A 19,476-nucleotide genomic window follows, 5' to 3' on the forward strand; every position below is an offset into this window, starting at 1 on the left:
CAGAATTTCCGAGGCCCTGAGTTCCAACCTCAGAAAAAGAGCAGGAAGGTAGGCAATCTGGGCCTCTGGCCAGGAGAGCTAGCATAGCAAACCAGAACCGCAGGGAGCCCCACCGCCTTCCCTCTAGTGGTGTCAGAAAGGCTGGGGGAGGGGGTGCCAGAGACATTCACTGCGACCCCTCCAAGCCCTGATCTGAAGAAAAAGGAAGATCCAGCCGGGACGTGGTGGCGCACGCCTTTAATCCCAGCACTCGGGAGGCAGAGGCAGGCGGATCTCTGTGAGTTCGAGACCAGCCTGGTCTACAAGAGCTAGTTCCAGGACAGGCTCCAAAACCACAGAGAAACCCTGTCTCGAAAAACCAAAAAAAAAAAAAAAAAAAAAAAAAGGAAGATCCCTTGAGGCAACAGCAGCCAGGTCTTTTACCTTTCTGTCCTGGTAGGAGACGGACCAACCAAACTGAGGGGTTGAATATGACTCAGCCCAGTAACGCTGAACAGCAAGGTTTAATCAAGACATGAGAACCAGAAAATTGTTGACATGAGTGGGAAGAGCAAAACCATGAGGGGATATAGACACCGAAGTGAGCAAAACTGAAAGCAGCGAGTGGGCTCAGGTGTGGAGTCCAGTGCAGAGGGCTCATCTGTGGTTCAAGAGGCCCCAGGTATCAGCTCCGTTATTAGAAAGTCAGGGAGGGGAGGAGGGGAAAAGGAGGAATGCTTAAGCTGGGTAGAATGCACCTGTAACCCCAGCAATGAGAATTAAGCGGCTGGTACCACATGCTGCAGTAAACAGTAAAGAACATAGCTGTTTTTTTATTAAGGCAGTAAAGATAGTCTCCGCAAAGAAAGAGGACACTGAATGAATTTTAGACACGAGAGACCCACTACTGAAGAAGAAAAAAAAAAAAAACGTAGCGGAAGGTGCAATAACAGTAGCGCCAACACTGCCCAAGCTGTGCCTGGCAGGTCACACCTGTAACCCCAACCAGCATTGAGTGGCAGCATCAGGAGGGGCAAAAGTTCCATCATTCTCAGCTATGAGACTTTGCCTCAAAAACTAAGCTGGTTGTGGTAGTGTATACCCCTGATCCCAGCACTTGGGAGGGAAAGACAAGTGGGTCTCTGAGCTCAGTACAGCCTGGCCCACACAGCAAGCTCCAGGACAGCCAGAGCTGTATAATAGAGACCCTGTCTCAAAAAGCCAATAGTAAAGCCAGGTGGCGGTGGCGCACGCCTTTAATCCCAGCACTCGGGAAGCAGAGGCAGGCAGGATCTCTGAGTTCGAGGCCAGCCTGGTCTACAAAGTGAGTTCCAGGACAGCCAGGGCTACAGAGAAACCCTGTCTCAAAAACGCATTAGTAGTAGTAAATGAATGAATAAACAAATAAATAAAATGATGGAAATCACCTCAATCTGAACCTGCTAGGGGCTGCAGCAATGGCTCAGTGGTTAAAAGCGCTTATGGCTCTTCCAGAGGATATGGGTTCAGTTCCCAGCACCTACATGGTGGTTCACAACCATCCTTAACTCCAACTCCAGAGGATCCTGTGGCCTCTTTCGAACTCCGTAAATCTTGTCACACATATGGTACACATGCATGTTCAGGCAAAGCAGTCACATACATAAAATAAAGCTAAATTTAAAAAAGAAGAAATGGTCTGAGAAGATGGCTCAGTGGTTAGAACACTAACTCCTCTTCCGGAGGTCCTGAGTTCAATTCCCAGCACCCACATGGCAGCTCACAACCATCTGTAACTCCAGTTCCGGGGGATTTGGCATCCTCACATAGACATACATGCAGGCAAAACGCCAATGCATATAAATTAAAGACGTGGTGGTGGCGCACGCCTTTAATCCTAGCACCCAGGAGGCAGAGGCAGGTGGATCTCTATGAGTTCGAGGCCAGCCTGGTGTACAGAGTGAGTTCCAGGACTACACAGTGAAACCCTGTCTCAAAAAACCTAAATAAATAAATAAATAAATAAATAAATAAATAAATAAATAAATGGAAATGGTGTGCAGGCCTCACTGGGATGGGTGAAGTGACTCAGGGACTAGGTGCTTTTAATTTGTATGCAAAGCCCACAGCAGCCACCAAAGAAGGCACAGACAGATGTGTGGCCATAGCTCAGGGCTGCACCCTGGCAGCAAACAGTGTTCCTCCATGGCCTCTGCTTCAGTCCCTGACTCCCAGTTTCGGTTTGGGTTCCTGCCCTGAGTTCCCTTGGCTCATGGTGGATGTGACCGAGCCAAATAAACCTTTTCCTTGGCACACAGGAGTCCAGGTGTGGTGGCGTGTACCTATAACCCTCTACTCATTGAGTGGAAGAGGCCGGGGATCAGAGGTCCAAGGCTGTCTGTCCTTGGCTGCAGAGGGAATCTGAGGCCACTTTCAAAAAGCCAAGTTAAATGTGCATCTAACGTAGGAGCTGCTGTCCTGCTCCCGGGCACATGAATCACCCTACGTCCGTATGAAGATTTGAGCAACAGATTGAATCAGAAACCACTCCAGACTCACAAGCAGGGGAATGGAGAGACGCATTTCAGGACATCCCATAATATGAATACTTCAGAATATCCATGACTGAGTCCTGGAAAGAATGAGCAAAGACTTGAGACACTTCTGTGCGTATAAAGCCCTAGGAAAGCACACATGTCAGTAGCAACCGGAGTGTCATGGATAAAGGGGGTTGGGGGGGTCACAGGGAAACTGGGGGTGGCAATACACACTTTCAAGATCTCACTGTAACAGTTTCGGCTGTGTATATGGGTATCTATAGATGTGTAATTGTCACTTTACCCATACTTCCAAAGCACTAATTATCCTTCCGTGAAGCCGTTTAAGGGGGGATTTATAAACAAAATAATAGTTGGTTAGACCTCTAAACATAGTAAAAGATGCTCAGCCTCTCATTATAAGGGAAATAAAGATTGATAGTCACAACAAGGATGGCTCGTACAACTGCAGACTTGGCCTTCTCACCATGCTGTGGGGGCTGCAGGGGAACCGGTACCAAAGCAGCGCCAGTGGGGAACACACACAGAACAAAGGGTCTCGGGGGAGAGGTGACCGCATGCAGAAAAACGACCTTGGAAAGTGGCCTGACTACGCCTACACACACACACACACACACACACACACACACACACACACAACACTGTGTCAAATCACAAAATAGTGGACATGACCTAACCATCTCCCCTGGATGACTGACAGAACGAATGTCCATGTGTGCAAAGGAGGGCCGTGAGCAAGGAAACCTGACGTGAGCTTCAAGACAATAACTGGGAGAGACAGGCAATCAATCCCAGGACGGTGGAGCGCATCTGTAATCCTAGCATGCAGCTAGCTGAAGCAGGAAGACCATGAGTCGATATGGTTATAACAATATATGTGGGCCTAACAGTAATGCTGCTTCATGTGTTAGGAAGGAAGGAAGAGGGAAAATGTGGTGGAGGGGTATTCTTCAGAATATGCTGTTTGGTTCAGCTGTTTTTTAAGATTTCTTTTCCAGGCATGACGGCACATGCTACCCATGTTCTTTTATTCCAGCACTTGGGAGGCAGAGGCAAGTGAGTTCTGTGAGTCTGAGGCCAGCCTGGTTTACACATAAAATTTCAGACCAGCTAAGGAGACCCTGTCCAAGAAAGAGAAAGAGAGAGAGAGAGAGAGAGAGAGAGAGAGAGAGAGAGAATAAAACGGAACAAAGCAGGAACACATTGGCAGAACCTGAGCATCGTGTGAGTCACACTGAACTAAAAGGGTCCCGTGCTCCTGGTGGCCGGAAGGGTTCAGAGGACTGCTCCCAGAAAAGTGGCCTTTTCTGGTGAAAAGTCTCCAGAAAGTCATTGAAAGTCCTGGAAGTTGTTCTGAGGACTCTCGGCCAAAGGGAAAACAGTATTCAGGAAAATCTACCAAATCCTGGCAGCAGCAGTGAGTTTGGGGCACTTGTCTTGGCCCCGTCCCCCTCTGCCCACATGATGGGTGCAGCTAAGGACAGGCTCCTCCTCCAGGACCAGCCTAGGGCTACCACACAGGCTACCAAAGGCTCTCCACCGCAGCACACAGACTGCTTCCCGGGGTCCTTCCTCACCAAATCCCCTTTGGAGGTCGGAAGTCCAGCTCCAGAGCGGCAGGAAGAGGAATCTACTCTCGGTGTCTTTGCCCAGGCTTACGGTAAGGTAGTGGGTCCCTGCCAAGAGAGCTGAGTGGGGGTCACGGTCACAGGCTGTCCCTTCCCAGATGCCAGATCTGTAAGTTGCAGGGCTGGCCCGCGCTCTGCCTCCGCTGACCAACAGTGCTGGAAGGCTCCACTAGGGGGCAGGCCAGCCTAAGGGCAGGGAACGCCCTAGCTCAAATAAAGGGTCCCCAGGAAACAAAGCAGAAAGAAATTCCAACCCAAGTTGTCAACAAACTCTAGAAACGTGGGCTGTTTCTTAAAGAACAAGGGAGGAGTAGAAAGGGGCTGTGGAAATGGCTCAGCTAGTAGAGTGCTTGCCCAGCACGTGCGGAGCCTGGGGTTTGATTCCCAGCACAGGATAAACTACCTCTTGTGGGGAGGGAGGGGAGGGGAGCAGGAATTCAAGGTCATCCTCAGGTCCTTAGCTAGAAACCTGGTTCAAGACCCTCTTAAGAAAAAGAAAACAGCCGGGCAGTGGTGGCACACGCCTTTAATCCCAGCACTCGGGAGGCAGAGGCAGGCAGGATCTCTGTGAGTTCGAGACCAGCCTGGTCTACAAGAGCTAGTTCCAGGACAGGCTCCAAAACCACAAAGAAACCTTGTCTCGAAAAACCAAAAAAAAAAGAAAAGAAAAGAAAGAAAACAGCTGGGCAGTAGAGGCCGTGCGGGAGCCGGTTCTACAGAGCAAGTTCCAGGACAGGCACCAAAGAAAGCTACACGTAGCCTGGCAGTGGTGGCGCTCACCTTTAATCCCAGCACTCAGGAGGCAGAGGCAGGCGGATCTCTGTGAGTTCAAGACTGGTCTACAAGAGCTAGCTCCAGGACAGGCACCAGAAAAGTCACAGAGAAACCCTGTCTCGAAAAGAAAGAAGAAAGAAAGAAAGAAGCAAGATACTGCTTTCTTTAACCTTGTTTTCTTTGCCTTCTTCTTTATTTTTTCCTTTTTCGGTGAGATGATAGAGTTTCAGAGATTTACAAATAAACAAAAGTGAGAGCATTGCAGATGCTCAGATCCGACTGATAAGGACTAACAGATGACTTTAGCCCAAGGAGCAGTTAAAACAGGTAGAAGCTTAGATCTGTAGGAAGGATGAGGAGCGCTGGATAAATGTCAGGGATGTGCACCTTGTTTTTCATTTTTGGTTTTGTTTGGTTTGTTTGTTTCTCTGGGTAGCCCTGGCTGTCCTGGAACTCACTCTGTAGACCAGGCTGTTCTCAAACTCAGAGACCCCTAGCTTTTGCCTTTTGAATGCTGGGATTAAAGGTGTGTAACGCCCACTGCCCAGCTCTTTTTTTTTGGTGGGGGGGTTCGAGACAGGGTTTTTCTGTAGCTTTGGTGCCGGTCCCAGAAATAGCTCTTGTAGACCAGGCTGGCCTCGAACTCCCAGAGATCCACCTGCCTCTGCCTCCCTAATGCTGGGATTAAAGGCGTGCACCACCACCACCCAGCTATGGGACTACTCTTTTTTTTTTTTTTTTTTGGTTTTTCGAGACAGGGTTTCTCTGTGGTTTTGGAGCCTGTCCTGGAACTAGCTCTTGTAGACCAGGCTCGTCTCGAACTCACAGAGATCCGCCTGCCTCTGCCTCCCGAGTGCTGGGATTAAAGGCCTGCGCCACCACGGCCCGGCTATGGGACTACTCTTATAGACATTTGTAAACTGCCTTGTGTGTGCTGGAAACTGAAACCAGGACCCCTGGAAGAGCAGGGTGGCAGAAGTGCCACCCCAAAGGGAGTGGCACCATCAGGAGGTATGGCCTTGTTGTGGAAGAGTGGAGGTGGGCTTTGAGGTCTCATCTATGCTCAAGTCACGCCCAGTGAGACAGCCCACTTCCTGTTGCCTGCAGCCCACTTCCTGTTGCCTGCAGCCCACTTCCTGTTGCCTGCAAGATGTAAGTCTCTCAGTTTCTTTTCCAGCACCATGTCTGCCTGCACACAACTATGTCCCACCATGATGATCACGGCCTGTTATGTCCAGATTGCAGAGCCCCCAAAAAACCAACAAGGAGACTGAATCCTGTATGTAAAAGCAAAGAGCCTTCTTTCTTTCTTTCTTTCTTTCCTTCCTTCCTTCCTTCTTTCTTTCCGAGACAGAGTTTCTCTGGGTAACCGCTTCCTGCAACTTGCTTTGTAGCCCAGGCTGGCCTTGAACTCAGAGATCCTCCTGCCTCTGCCTCTGCTGGGATTAAAGGTGTGCACCACCACTGCCGAGCCTTTATTCTTATTCAAATTCAAACTTGGACCCTCCAAGTGTCCAACGGGTTGACACAGTCAGAGCGCTTCGAGCTCAGTTGGGGGGGGGTTTATAATAGCAGAGGTGAGGGTGAGGGATGTCTAAGATTCAGGACCTCTGATTGGCTGACATTTGTCTAGGGGTGTCTTGGTGAAAGGGGGATGGGTGTGCTGGACTAAGGGACATCAGTGTACAACAGTTGGAAGGTTAGGAATTTCTTTTGGATGACCTGTTCCTGGGTGGTGCCTGGGTGGTCTCAGTTTGTGGTCTTTCTTGAAACCAGGTATTGCCTTAGGATAAACTACTGAATCTCAGACCTCTATTGAGGTTGTCATAGCTGGGCCCTACAGAGTGAACCTCTGGACTTATCTAAGCAAGCCACCCAATAAATATTTCCCTTTATAAGAGTTGCTATGGTCATGGTGTCTCCTCACAATAACAGAAGCCATAACTAAGACAGAAGTTGGTACCAGGGACTAGGGTGTTGCTGTGAAAGGCCTGACCATGTTTGTGTTTGGAGGAATTTAGACTTTGGGACTTAGGAAACCAGTGGAATGCTTTAAGCACTGTTTAATGGGCCATACCAGTGGGAGACAGTAGTGCTTAGGGTAATTTGATCTATGGGGAGGCTGCTCCTCTTAGCAGGGGGAAGAATTTAGTATGTTACCTAGAGATCATTCCTGTGATATTTTGGTGAAGGGCTGCCTTTTGCTCCTGTCCAAAGAGTCTGCCTGAGGCTAAAGTGAAGAGTTTGGGATTATGTCTGTTGGCAGAGGAAATCTCAAAACAGTCTAGCATAGATTCTGTCATGTATTTATTAGTGGTAACTCTGATGAAGATTTATAGTGAAAAGGAAGAAGCTGAGCAAATAAAAATATAAAATGTGCAGATTGAGAAAAGGGCACCAGGAAGTGGAACAGAGCCGAATCCTGTGTTCAGGGAGATAAACAGATTAAGAAATGGAATATAGCCGGGCGATGGTGGCGCACGCCTTTAATCCCAGCACTCGGGAGGCAGAGGAGGCGGATCTCTGTGAGTTCGAGACCAGCCTGGTCTACAGAGCTAGTTCCAGGACAGGCTCCAAAGCCACAGAGAAACCCTGTCTCGAAAAAAAAAAAAAGAAAAGAAAAGAAATGGAATAAAGGGGGGCTGGAGAGATGGCTCAGTGCACAATGGCTTAAGAACACTGGCTGCTCTTCCAGAAGTCCTGAGTTCAATTCCCAGCAACCACATGGTGGCTCACAACCATCTCTACTAGTGTCTGGTGCCCTCTTCTGGTCTAAAAGTTACATGCAGATAGAGCACTCGAAAGAAAGAGAGAGAGAGAGAGAGAGAGAGAGAGAGAGAGAGAGAGAGAGAGAAAGGAAGAAAGAAAGAAAGAAAGAAAGAAAGAAAGGGGCTGGAGAAATGGCTCAGCAGTTAGGAGCAGCAGAATTTGGTGGTTTCAGTCACGTGGTTCTGGCTTGAGCGTCAAGGATAGAAGAAAGGAGTTATGGAGTTATCTCTGTGCCTAAGGAAAGCCACTGAGGTAAGGCATGTGTCAGGGGTGTCCCTGAATGGAGGCCCAGAGAGGCCACTGCACGAAGCTATGAAGTTGAAGCTGATTGCCTTGGAGACTCCAGGATGTTGGAGATGCCTGAGCTGTGGGATACCTGCTGAGGAGAGCTGCTGACAGGGAGTGGAGCCAGCCCAAGAGAAGGAAGTGTGCTGCACTCAACAAGGCTGAAAGGAGTTGGAGATACGAAGAGCATTTTGACATCAGACACAGAGATGCAGAGTTTGGAGTTTGCCCAGCTGGTTTTCACTCTTGCTTGGGTCCAGTATTTCCTCACTATGCTCCCTTCCCTATGTTTGGGATCATAATATATATATCCTATGCCATTGTGTGTTGGAAGTTTGTGATCTGCATTTTGATTTTGATTTTATAGGGAGATTACAGTTAAGAGACTGCATGAATCTCAGAAGAGGCTTTGAACTTCAGTGAGACAGATCACTTCTTGTTGTCTGCAAGATGTAGGACTCTCAGTTACTGCTCCAGTACCATGTCTGCCTGCACATTGCCATGTCCTATAACGGACCGGAACTCTGAAACTGTAAGCTTCCCCCATGAAATGTTTTCCTTTATAAGTATTGCTGTGGTCATGGTGTCTCTTCACAACAATAGAACACTAAGACAAGCAGCAAACACCCTTAACCTCTGAGTCATCTCTCCAGCCCCCCTCTCATTTTCTTACAGGGCAGAAAATGCAAGTATCCTAAATGGCCTCTGTAATTCATATCGTTATAAAATACGTATCAACATTAGCATCAGTGCTGGAGAGCAGGACCCGACGATACAATATTTCTATAAGGTTTGTGGAGTTGAAGTGTGAAGCAGAGGTGGAAAGTGGGAGCAGGTGATTGTACAACAGAAACTGTTGACTCTGAGACTCTGACTAGAGGGGCTTATGAGCAGCCTTAGAACTATTAAGGAGCAATAAAACCAGCCAGACATGGTGGTCCATGCCTTTGGTGTCTCTACTTGACAGGCAGAGTCAGGTGGATCTCTGTGAGTTACAGGCCAGCTGAAGATACATAATAAAACTCTGTCTCAATAAATAAATAAATAGATAGATAAGTAAATAAATAAATAAATAATAAATAAATCAGGGGGCTGGAGCGATGCCTCAGAGATTAAGAACGTTGCCTGCTCTTACAGGTCCTGAGTTCAATTCCCAGCAACCACATGGTGGCTCACAACCATCTGTAATGAGATCTGTTGCCCCCTTCTGGTGTGCAGACATATATGCAGATAGAACACTGTATATACAATAAATAAATCTTTTAAAAAAATCAGAGGAAGTAGTAGTAAGAATCCAATAGAGGAAATAAAGTAAAGCAACACTATAAATTAAAAAAAAAACTTTTTTTTTTGAGACAGGATTTATTTGTAGTCTTTGGAGCCTGTCCTGGAACTAGCTCTTGTAGACCAAGCTGGCCTCAAACTCACAGAGATTCGCCTACCTCTGCCTCCCGAGTGCTGGGATTATAACTGTTGTTTTTATAAAGAAAAAAAACTTACTGTTGTCTTAGAGTTTTTATTGCCATGAAGAGATATCATGACCACGGCAACTCTTTTTGTTTGTTTTTGTTTTGTTTTTAGAGACAGAGTTTCTCTGTGTAACAGCCCTGGCTGTCCTGGAACTAGGTCTTGTACACCAGGCTGACTTCAAACTCAGAAAGATCTGCCAAAGTGCTGGGATTAAAGAATTGTGCCACCACCACCCGGCCCAACCGTGGCAACTCTTATAAGGAAAACATTTAATTAGGGTGCCTCACTTACAGTTTCAGACCATCATCATCATGGTGGGGAGCATGGCGGCATGCAGACATAGAATCCTACATCTTGCAGGCAACAGGAAGTCGACTGAGACACTGGGAGGGACCCTGATTTGGGGAAACCTCAAAGCCCATGTCCAAAATGACACACTTCCTCTAACAAGGCCATACCCACTCCAACAAAGCCACACCTCCTAATAGTGCCACTCCCTATGAGATTATGGGGGCCAGTGACATTCAAACTACCATGACTGTCATAGTTGGTTCACAATTCCAGGTAACAGTCCATTACTTTGGAGAAGTCAAAACAACAGGAACTTAAAGCAATTAATTATATTACATCCACAGTCAAAGCTGAGAGCCATGAGTTGACACATGTGTGCAGGACACAGAAGAAAGTGACTGAAATTTCCTGCTTCATGGAAAAGTCTGCTAGATTCTTGGGCCTGTAGGCTGAAGATGGATGCCCCAATGGTACAGAAGAACTCTGGGTGACTGTCCAGGCAGTGAGATGTCTCTCTCATTTCTAGAGTTTTGCAAATTGCTTACAATACACTTCCTGTTAACGTAGGTAATATTGTATCCTTCTGGGGTCTTTGATAGAGTTGAAGAATTTATAGTTATAGTTTTCCTTAGTTAAGATAAAAGATAAAGTAGATATAAATATTGTAACTGTAATTCTTGCTTGATACCTGTTTTGTTATATGTAATTTTACTATGTTAAAGTTAAAACCTTCCTTTTTTATTTAAACAGAAAAGGGGAGGTGATGTGGGATTCCCCTCTGTATGTTGTGAATACCATTGGCTAATAAAAGACTGCTTTGAGCCTATAGCAGAGCAGGGCAGAAAGAGCTAGGTGGGGAAAACTAAAGTGAATGCTGGGAGAAAGGAGGAGGAGTCAGAGAGAAGCCATGAAGTCGCAGCCGGAGCCAGACGTGCTGAAACTTTGCTGGTAGGCTATGACCTCGTGGTGATGCACAGATTAATGGAGATGGGTTAAATTAAGATGTAAGAGTTAGCCAGTAAGAAGCTAGAACTAATGGGCCAAGCAGTGTTTTAAATAATACAGTTTCTGTGTGGTTATTTCGGTTCTGTGTGGCCACAATGAACAAGTGGTCTTCCTCCAACACGTGTGTGCCAGTGTTGGTGTTCAGCTTGCTTCCTCCACTCTTACACAGCCCGGGATCCCGTGCCAATCTACGCACAGGAGGTAAGGCTTCCTACCAATCAAGATAATTCCCCACAGGCTTGCTCACAGGCCAACCCAATCTAGACAACCTTTAAAAAAAAAACTTTAATTTTAAAAACTTTATAAGTGTTTTGACTGGATGATTGTGCAACGTAGGCATGACTGATGCCCACGGAGGCCAGAAGTGGGCTTTGGATCCCTGGAACGGGAGTTCAGGGTAGTTGGTTATGCGCCACCACCATGGAGGCAGAGGGAATAGAAACTTGATCCTCTACAAGAGCAGCCAGGGCTCTTAACCACTGAGCCATCTTGATAACCTTTGGACAATCCTTTATTGACTCCCTCCATGGGTCATTCTAGGTGTGTCAAGTGACAATTAACTGTTTACTGTGTCATCACCTAGCCCAGCATTGAACTTGTGGCAAACTCCACCTCTCAACTGTTGAGATTACAGGCATGAACCACATGCCTGGCCTAATTCTTTTATATATTTTTTTTAAATATTTATTTATTTATTATGTATACAACATTCTGTCTGTGTGTATGCCTGCAGTCCAGAAGAGGGCACCAGACCCCATTACAGATGGTTGTGAGCCACCATGTGGTTGCTGGGAATTGAACTCAGGACCTTTGGAAGAGCAGGCAATGCTCTTAACCTCTGAGCCATCTCTCCAGCCCTAATTCTTTTATATTGAAGTTCATTTTTATCTATCAAAAACATAGTGTGCCAGGCGGTAGTGGCACACGTCTTTAATCCCAGCACTTGGGAGGCAGAAGTAGGTGGATCTCTGTGAGCTTGAGGCCAGCCTGGTCTACAAGAGCTAGTTCCAGAACAGGCTTCAAGGCTACAAAGAAACTCTGTCTCAGGGGCTGGAGAGATGGCTCAGTGGTTAAGAGCATTGCCTGCTCTTCCAAAGGTCCTGAGTTCAATTCCCAGCAACCACATGGTGGCTCACAACCATCTGTAAAGAGGTCTGGCACCCTCTTCTGGCCTTCAGGCATACAGACAGAATATTGTATACATAATAAATAAATAAATATTAAAAAAAAAAAGAAACCCTGTCTCAAACAACAACAACAAAAACAGCTGTGTCTGCTCTTTATTTTCCTCCTTCAGTCTGTTGCAGGAAAGAAGCAACACAGGACACCACACAGAGGAGACACGTTGAAAACAAGCAGAAAGACTCACTTCTGTCACTGCAGAGTTAAATACAAACTGACCAAACATTCTGATTAAAAGGAAGCTATTAGCCAGGCGGTGGTGGTGCACGCCTTTAATCCCAGCACTTGGGAGGCAGAGGCAGGCGGATCTCTGTGAGTTCGAGACCAGCCTGGTCTACAAGACCTAGTTCCAGGACAGGCTCCAAAGCCACAGAGAAACCCTGTCTCGAAAAACCAAAAAAAAAAAAATAAAATAAAAAAATAAAAATAAAAGAAATAAAAGGAAGCTATTGCACCAGGCAGTGGTGATCATGCCTTTAATAGGCCAGCCTGGTCTACAGAGTGAGTTCCAAGACACCAAAGCTACTCAGAGAAACCCTGTCTGGAAAAGCAAGAAAATAAAATAAAATAGTGGGTTGACAAGGAGACTCAATAGTTCCCCCAGTCACTAAGCCTGACCACCTAAGTTAGTTTTCTGGGATCCACAAGCAGAAGGAGAGAGAGAACTGACCCTTGAGAGTTAAGGTGCACACACAGATAGCAAGTCCCAGACCAGCCGTGGTTGCACAGTGACACCTTGTCTCAAGATGATGGTGAGGAGAAATAAATAAATAAACAAACAGACCAACATCAGCCTGAGAACTGAGTGACCAGACCACTGAGTGTTTGTTCCCTTGCTCTAGGAAGTTTCTGGTTACCTAAAGGAAGCCCAGCCCCTGGGCTGTAGAGTCCAGGGTAGGGGTCGAGTGTACCAGTCCTATCCTGTAAGAGGAAGTGACTTGGGGACGCTAGGAGAACCCGAGGCTAGGTCCGTTTTGATAGGTATCTTAGCCCTTTGTCCCGGTTTGGAATTTGACAGTCTGTTTTTTGTTTGTTTGTTTGTTTGGTTGGTTGGTTGGTTGGTTGGTTTTGGTTTTTTGTTTTTTGATAGCCATTCCTATCCAGGATCTGAACTATTGTGTATTATACTGAATTTACATCTTGTGTCTGAAGAACTAAGCTGCTCTGGGAAGGCGTGGTGGAGAGGGAGTAGAGGTGGGAGGAACGGCTTCCCAGGGATAATTGGAAAGCACTACGTGGCTCCGGGCGTGCGCAGTCTGTACCTGGTCAGCTCCAGTTTCTACAAGGCCGGTCCCCTCGGCGCCGAGCCGCCGTTTCCAAGGATTTTGTTCGCCGTTGCACCGTAGACCGCGCGGAGGTCCTGACGGTGCGCTTCCGGCACCGGCACTTCCGGTAGCGGTGCGCTGAGTCTGAGCTAAGGTCCTGAGCGGCTCTCGCCGCGTTCCTGCGGGTCCTCGTGGCGGCGCCGCGGGTAAGGCGGAGGCTCCGGGGCCCTGTGTCCCTTTCTTTGGAGCGTGCCCGCAGCCACAGGCCTTCTGGAGCCGCTGCCGGCCCCAACAGTGCGGGAAGTCGTCCTAATCCGAGCCCCTTCGCCGTCGTTCGGTGGCAGCCTCGGCCCCCTGCCCAGCCCAAGGGACCGGGTCAGAGAAGGAGGCTCTAGGCCAGACGAGGAAGGGGGCCCGGTGGGCTGATGTGCTCGCTGCTCTCACTGCCCGAGATCCGGGATCTCGCCTGGCCAGGTCCCACCCGCAGGGGCGCAGATCCGTTGTTCCGGCACTGACCTGTTTATCCTCCACACCCGTTCCACCAGGCTGACATTTAATCCAGCAGCAAATGAGGGGGTAAGGTCCGGGCAGGGTCACGGCTGGGGTGGGGGCGGCTCGATCCTGTGCCTGCTGACGCCTCTCCTGTCACCATCGTGTGGTATCTGCACCGTGTGTGTGTGTGGTCAGCTCCTTTCAGATGAACCTTGTACCCTCCCTGGTATGTATACCATGGCTAAAATGAGCCTGGTCCCCTTCTGCCCTTAGTGTGGAGAGGATGCCCAAACTTCAGGGTTTTGAATTTTGGAGCCGCACCCTAGGAGGTGCTCGACATGTGGTGGCACCCATGGTGGACCAGAGTGAGCTGGCTTGGAGACTGCTGAGCCGCCGCCATGGAGCCCAGCTATGCTACACCCCTATGCTGCATGCCCAGGTCTTCGTCAGAGATGCTAACTACCGGAAGGAGAACCTATACTGTGAAGTGTGCCCTGAGGACAGGCCTCTCATTGTGCAGGTGGGCAGAGGGACCATGGCTACCAGGTAGCAGCCGAGTTCTAGACCCTGTATATGAGGACAGCGTCTCCAAGCTTTCGTACCCAGGTTGAGGGTTGCAGGGCAGGGGGAGGCTGCATTCCTGCATTGACACACAGCTGCTGAGTGAACTTTCCCAAGACTGGGCTCTTTCCTGGGAGCCAGCCTGCGCCCTGGTGAAGGGACGGCTTGGATGATGTGAGGGACTTGAAGCCCCGTTGTCACCGTGATACTTCCTCTCGGTCTTGGTGCCCTTCTGTCTCAGAGCTATCAGTTCTGTGGAACTCTGTGCCCTTGGCTGCTGTTACACATCCGTGTAACATACATGATAACTCACGTTCCTAGTGGAACGAGATGCTCCCCGCTTTATCGTATTGTAAATGGGGTCGCCATGGGGCTCCTCACAGGGCAGGGAGGCCTAGGCAGGGAGTCTTAGCCTGATGTGACCATAGATGACTTTCATGTCTTCTTCAGTTCTGTGCCAATGACCCAGAGGTGTTTGTCCAGGCGGGTCTCCTGGCACAAGATTACTGTGATGCCATCGACCTGAATTTGGGCTGCCCACAGATGATAGCCAAGAGAGGTGAGGTCACTCCACAGTCCTGTGTTGACACCTGTCCGGGCCAGGCTTGTTCAGGTGGAGGCTCTGTGTGGGTTCGTGACAGTGGGTCCGAGAGTGACACCGGGCCACTCTTCTCCTCCGCAGGTCACTATGGCGCCTTTCTGCAGGAGGAGTGGGATCTGCTTCAGAGAATGGGTAAGTTGGCTGCGCACCACCATGTCAGCTGGAGCAGCCCCGGAACGTTCTGACAGGGCTCATAAGCACACACGTCTTGGCTGGGGCTCAGGCCAGGACGACGGTCATCCCTATAGGGCTTCCTTTATCTCCCACAGCCCCATGGGGACAGCTAGGTCTGTTGGGTGCTACTTCTCACTGGAAACCAGCACAGGCCGACATCACATGTGAAGACAGGAAAAGGCCAAGAATATGCCCCTAGATCTGCTTTTTGGAAAAGCTAGTATGGTTCTGTGGGCCTGGCATATAGGGACTTTTCCACCTTGGAATAGAACCATGGTTCCCTTAGAAACCACCTTTCTTTCTCAGTTCTGTTGGCTCATGAGAGACTCTCTGTTCCTGTCACGTGCAAAATCCGTGTCTTCCCTGAGATTGACAGGACGGTGAGGTATGCCCAGATGCTGGAGAAGGCCGGCTGTCAGGTGAGGGCCGTGGCTCCCAGGGGTGGTTGCTGGGATCCAGCAGGCAGTCTGGGCTCACATCCACACTGTCTCTCCCTGACAACCTTCCAAGACCAGAGGTGGCTCTTGATCCTCCTGCAGCTTTGGGTGGAGGGTGCGTCCAAGTCATTTTCTGTGGGCTTAACAGTGGGTCCCTCCTGACCCCATTTTTTTAAGACCCGCTACCTTGGTCTCAGAGCCTCTAAAACTGCCATCCCAGCTCCAGGGTGTTGACTATGGGGAGTAACATTGGGTTTACTACCGTGTCTCAGGCCCTCCAGACATCAGCCATGGCCTTCTTAGGTGAGCTCAGTGTCCATCCTCTCTGGAAGACTAGGCGTAAGCCACAGGGCATTAGACTTGGTACTCTTCCCAGCCCTCCATGTTGAGCCTGGTCAAGTGTGCTCTGAGACATGTAGCTTCTGGAAGAGCAGGAGCCACCCCTCAGCAGCCTGGGGCTCCTTCATGGGGCGGGGCTCTCAAGACCCTGGGGTCCAGGGATAGATCTGGCCCGGCTGGCCATTTTTCTTTCCTGGATGGAAAGCTGAGGAACTTAAGCAGGTCCTTTGTAATTGGTTTGGGACCTTGGCCTAGAGAATGCTGAACCATGTGTTGATCTGTCCTAGCTCCTGACTGTACATGGGCGCACCAAGGAGCAGAAGGGGCCCATGGCAGGGACAGCCTCCTGGGAGCACATCAAGGCAGTCAGGCAAGTGGATACAGTAGGTTGGGTACAGTCATTGTCCTAGCTCCACACCTTGGTGTGTTCAGCTTTACCTGGTGTCCTATGTCTAGCAGGGAAGGCAGCAATACCATAGCAGGCAAGGTGTCTCAACAGGGTGGAACTTGGTGACTGGTCTCTGTCCCTCCTGCTAAGCACTGCCCTGGTGTGGTATAGGGTCAGGCTTCTCTCCCTGCCCCCCACAGGAAGGCCGTGGGAATCCCTGTGTTTGCAAATGGGAATATCCGGTGCCTGCAGGATGTGGAGCAGTGTATCCAGGACACGGGTGTGCAAGGGGTCATGACTGCAGGTGAGCAATGGATGGCCGTTTAGTGAACAGTGTTCACTGTCCTGCCTGCTCCCTTATAGCTAGCCTGTAACCTGATCAGGCCTTCCTCCCTCCCCACTTCCCAGAGGGCAACCTGCACAATCCTGCCCTCTTTGAGGGTCGGAGCCCTGCCGTGTGGGAGCTGGCTGAGGAGTACCTGGACATTGTACAGCAACACCCTTGCCCACTGTCCTACGTCCGGGCCCATCTGTTCAAGCTGTGGCACCACACGTGAGTTGCTCCTTGGATAGGAGTTGAGAGTCAGTCTCTCTAAGCAATGTCAGTCCTCTGGAGTGCTCTGTGCTCTCCCCAAGACAACCAAGTCTGCTGAGGCTGCTGGCTTGGCAGTGAGGGAGGCCAGAACCTGGGTGGGAAGAAGTTGGTCATGGCTCAGGTGGTGACTGAATGACAGGCATCTTCCTCAGGCTGCAGGTTCATCAGCAGCTTCGAGAGGAGCTGGCCAAAGTGAAGACCTTGGAGGGTGTGGCTGCTGTGAGCCAGGCACTAAAGCTTCTGTGTCAGGCAGGTGCAGGGCTGTGGGAGCCCAGCAAGCTGTCGTGGGCCAGCAGCTTAGGTCTTTGACACATCTTGGGCCTTTGCAGGAGGACATGTCCAGGCAGCAAGAAGGAGTGAGGCCACCTGGCAACTTACCTACCTTCCACTGGATCTGCCAGCCCTACATCAGGCCTGGGTAAGCTATGCCAGCCTGCAGTGTGAATACACACACGGGGCTGAGCTACGCCAGCCTGCAGTGTGAATACACACACACACGGGGGTGAGCTACGCCAGCCTGCAGTGTGAATACACACACGGGGGTGAGCTACGCCAGCCTGCAGTGTGAATACACACACAGGTGCCCATTGTCACTAAGGCAAGTCCCTATTCTGAGTGGAGGGAGAGAAGAGGCTTTGTGTGGAGAAAGTGCTTTGGGTACTTACCCAAGATCCTTTGGTCCTCTGTGACTTTGTCCTTGGGGTTACTGGGTGGACCCTGGGGCTGGAATCTCCAAAGTTGGGCAGGCTGATCTGTGATCACAGCCTGCCTGGGCTCAGTGGTACGAACGTTGGGCCCCTGAACTTTAGATTTACCCCCTGTATTGTGTGGGCTGCACGTGTGTCCTGTGTCCTATACAGGCCCCTTTGCCCGGGACCACACCTGAGATCGGCCCAACTTGGCAGCAGTGAACTGACCGTATCTTGTTGGTGTGCCCTCTCCTTTCAGGCCCAGGGAAGGGAGCAAGGAGAATAGTGGTGGCCGCAGTAAGCGGGCTCTGGAGGAGGAAGAGGGCAGCCTAGATGGCTTGTCCAAGAACAAGCTGAAGAAGCGGCTGAGGAACCCTCACAAGACCTTCGACCCTTCCCTGAAACGTGAGTGTGGCTCTGTTCAGGCCAGGTTAACTGGTTGACTGTCAGTCCCCTGTCTTTGTCTTAACTGGAGGTAGGAGCCCGGGTTCAGAAACAGATGCCTAGGGACGTTTGTCCCGTGCCCAGACCAGACTTGGGGTTTGACACTAAGAACATGTGAAAGCTTTTAAATCTCATCTGTGTGTGATGTATCAGACAAGGCCACTGTACAAACTCCTTACCTAGGTGCTGTTCAGGTGACCACAGAGGAGTTTGCCTGTGTCAGGGCTTTGGGTTACTAGGGCTATTCTTGGCTTGCTCAATCTTGATCCAAATAGATGGAGCTGAAGGTGGCTAGCCTCTCTTATGGTTCCTAGGTGTGCAGCTTTGAGGTCTCAGTCCAGTGCATTGTCCTCTGTGCCCTGGCCATTTCGGCAACTTGGGCTCTCACACTCAGCTGCTCCTTAGGGGTTCAGCAGTCTGGTGGCAGCTGGTAGCTTTGCAAGCCTGGGGAATTTGCAGGAGGGACCTTGGGATATGTCTCAGGCTGTAACCCAGGCTGTCCTGGATCTCACGGTGTAGTCCACACTGACTCATCCTCAGCAGCAGTCCACGTGCTAGGATTACAGGCGTGAGCCACCGTACCTGGCTGTACTTTCTCTCACTGGGTGACATACTAACAGACCTTAGGGCTTTGGAACACTTGGGACTGAATGGGCAGCCCATCTGCTTCCTGTTTGTTCCCAGTTGAGGCCATACTCACTCTCCTGTGTCCACCATCTCCTGTCATAACTAGCCACATCCTGCATCCTTACCAGTCACAGCACGACTTGTAGGGGTGGCAGCCAGTCACCCTGGCTTGCCTCATAGTCATCTCATTCAACCAGCCCCCCTTATTTTCAGCTAAATATGCAAAGTGTGACCAGTGTGGAAATCCAAAGGTGAGTTGGCTCTTCTGTTGCTGTGCAGGTGGGCAGGGCAGTCCCCATGGATGTTGCTGGGTTCTAGGCATGGGTGTTGGCCTCAGTTCACCAGCTTTCTCGTACACAGGGCAACAGATGTGTGTTTAACCTGTGCCGTGGCTGCTGTAAGAAGCGAGCATTCAGAGAGACAGCAGATTGCCCAGGTGAGCAGACGCCTGCTGCACCAGCCCACCCAACCCCGCAGCAGTGGGAACCTTGGTTTCCTGACAATCATTCCCCTCTTGTTCTCCCTGTCAGGCCATGGACTGCTTTTTAAGACCAAATTAGAGAAGTCTCTGGCCTGGAAAGAGACCCAGCCTGGGCTGCAGGAACCTCAGCAGGGGAGGCCCGGAACACCAGGTGGTTTCTCCGAAGTCATGGGTAGTGCCCTGGCCTGAGAGCCAGCAAGGGCCCTCTCTACTCCAGACAGCCACTGAAGCCTAGACACTCTTAAGGAAATGCCTTACTCAGGGAATCTCCTACTTGACACAGAAGGACAGTTGGTGTCTTCAGGCACCTTGGCTGAACTTGCCCCTTTCCCACAACCTGTTTCCAGGACTGAACAATAAACCATTTCAGAGATTCGTTTGCAGAGATCTAATACTGACCAGTGGCTGCTGCTTCCAGCCCACACCCAAGGAGGCTGCTCTTCTGGCTCAGCGGACCTTGGGA

General features: G+C 49.9%; 1 protein-coding gene and 1 long non-coding RNA gene across 2 annotated transcripts; both read left to right on the forward strand.

The window, feature by feature from the left end:
* Positions 1–8,445: 8,445 nt before the first annotated feature.
* On the forward strand, positions 8,446–9,592 carry LOC121444041. The gene is made up of 3 exons (XR_005973738.1): positions 8,446–8,504; positions 8,648–8,762; positions 9,554–9,592. It is a non-coding gene; the product is annotated as an uncharacterized LOC121444041 (long non-coding RNA).
* Positions 9,593–13,280: 3,688 nt separating this feature from the next.
* Positions 13,281–19,389, forward strand: LOC121444108 (tRNA-dihydrouridine(16/17) synthase [NAD(P)(+)]-like). The gene is made up of 14 exons (XM_041645887.1): positions 13,281–13,761; positions 13,951–14,197; positions 14,689–14,797; positions 14,921–14,971; positions 15,320–15,432; positions 16,077–16,159; positions 16,378–16,481; positions 16,586–16,730; positions 16,925–17,021; positions 17,102–17,190; positions 17,721–17,866; positions 18,746–18,783; positions 18,893–18,968; positions 19,063–19,389. Exons 1-14 carry the CDS (start codon positions 13,754–13,756, stop codon positions 19,200–19,202), a joined length of 1,446 nt encoding a protein of 481 aa, XP_041501821.1. The 5' UTR covers positions 13,281–13,753; the 3' UTR covers positions 19,203–19,389.
* Positions 19,390–19,476: the final 87 nt, after the last annotated feature.

This window comes from Microtus oregoni, unplaced genomic scaffold (genome assembly GCF_018167655.1).
Source record: "Microtus oregoni isolate MIOR12 unplaced genomic scaffold, Mior012 000117F_ref0000505, whole genome shotgun sequence".
Classification (NCBI taxonomy): domain Eukaryota; kingdom Metazoa; phylum Chordata; class Mammalia; order Rodentia; family Cricetidae; genus Microtus; species Microtus oregoni.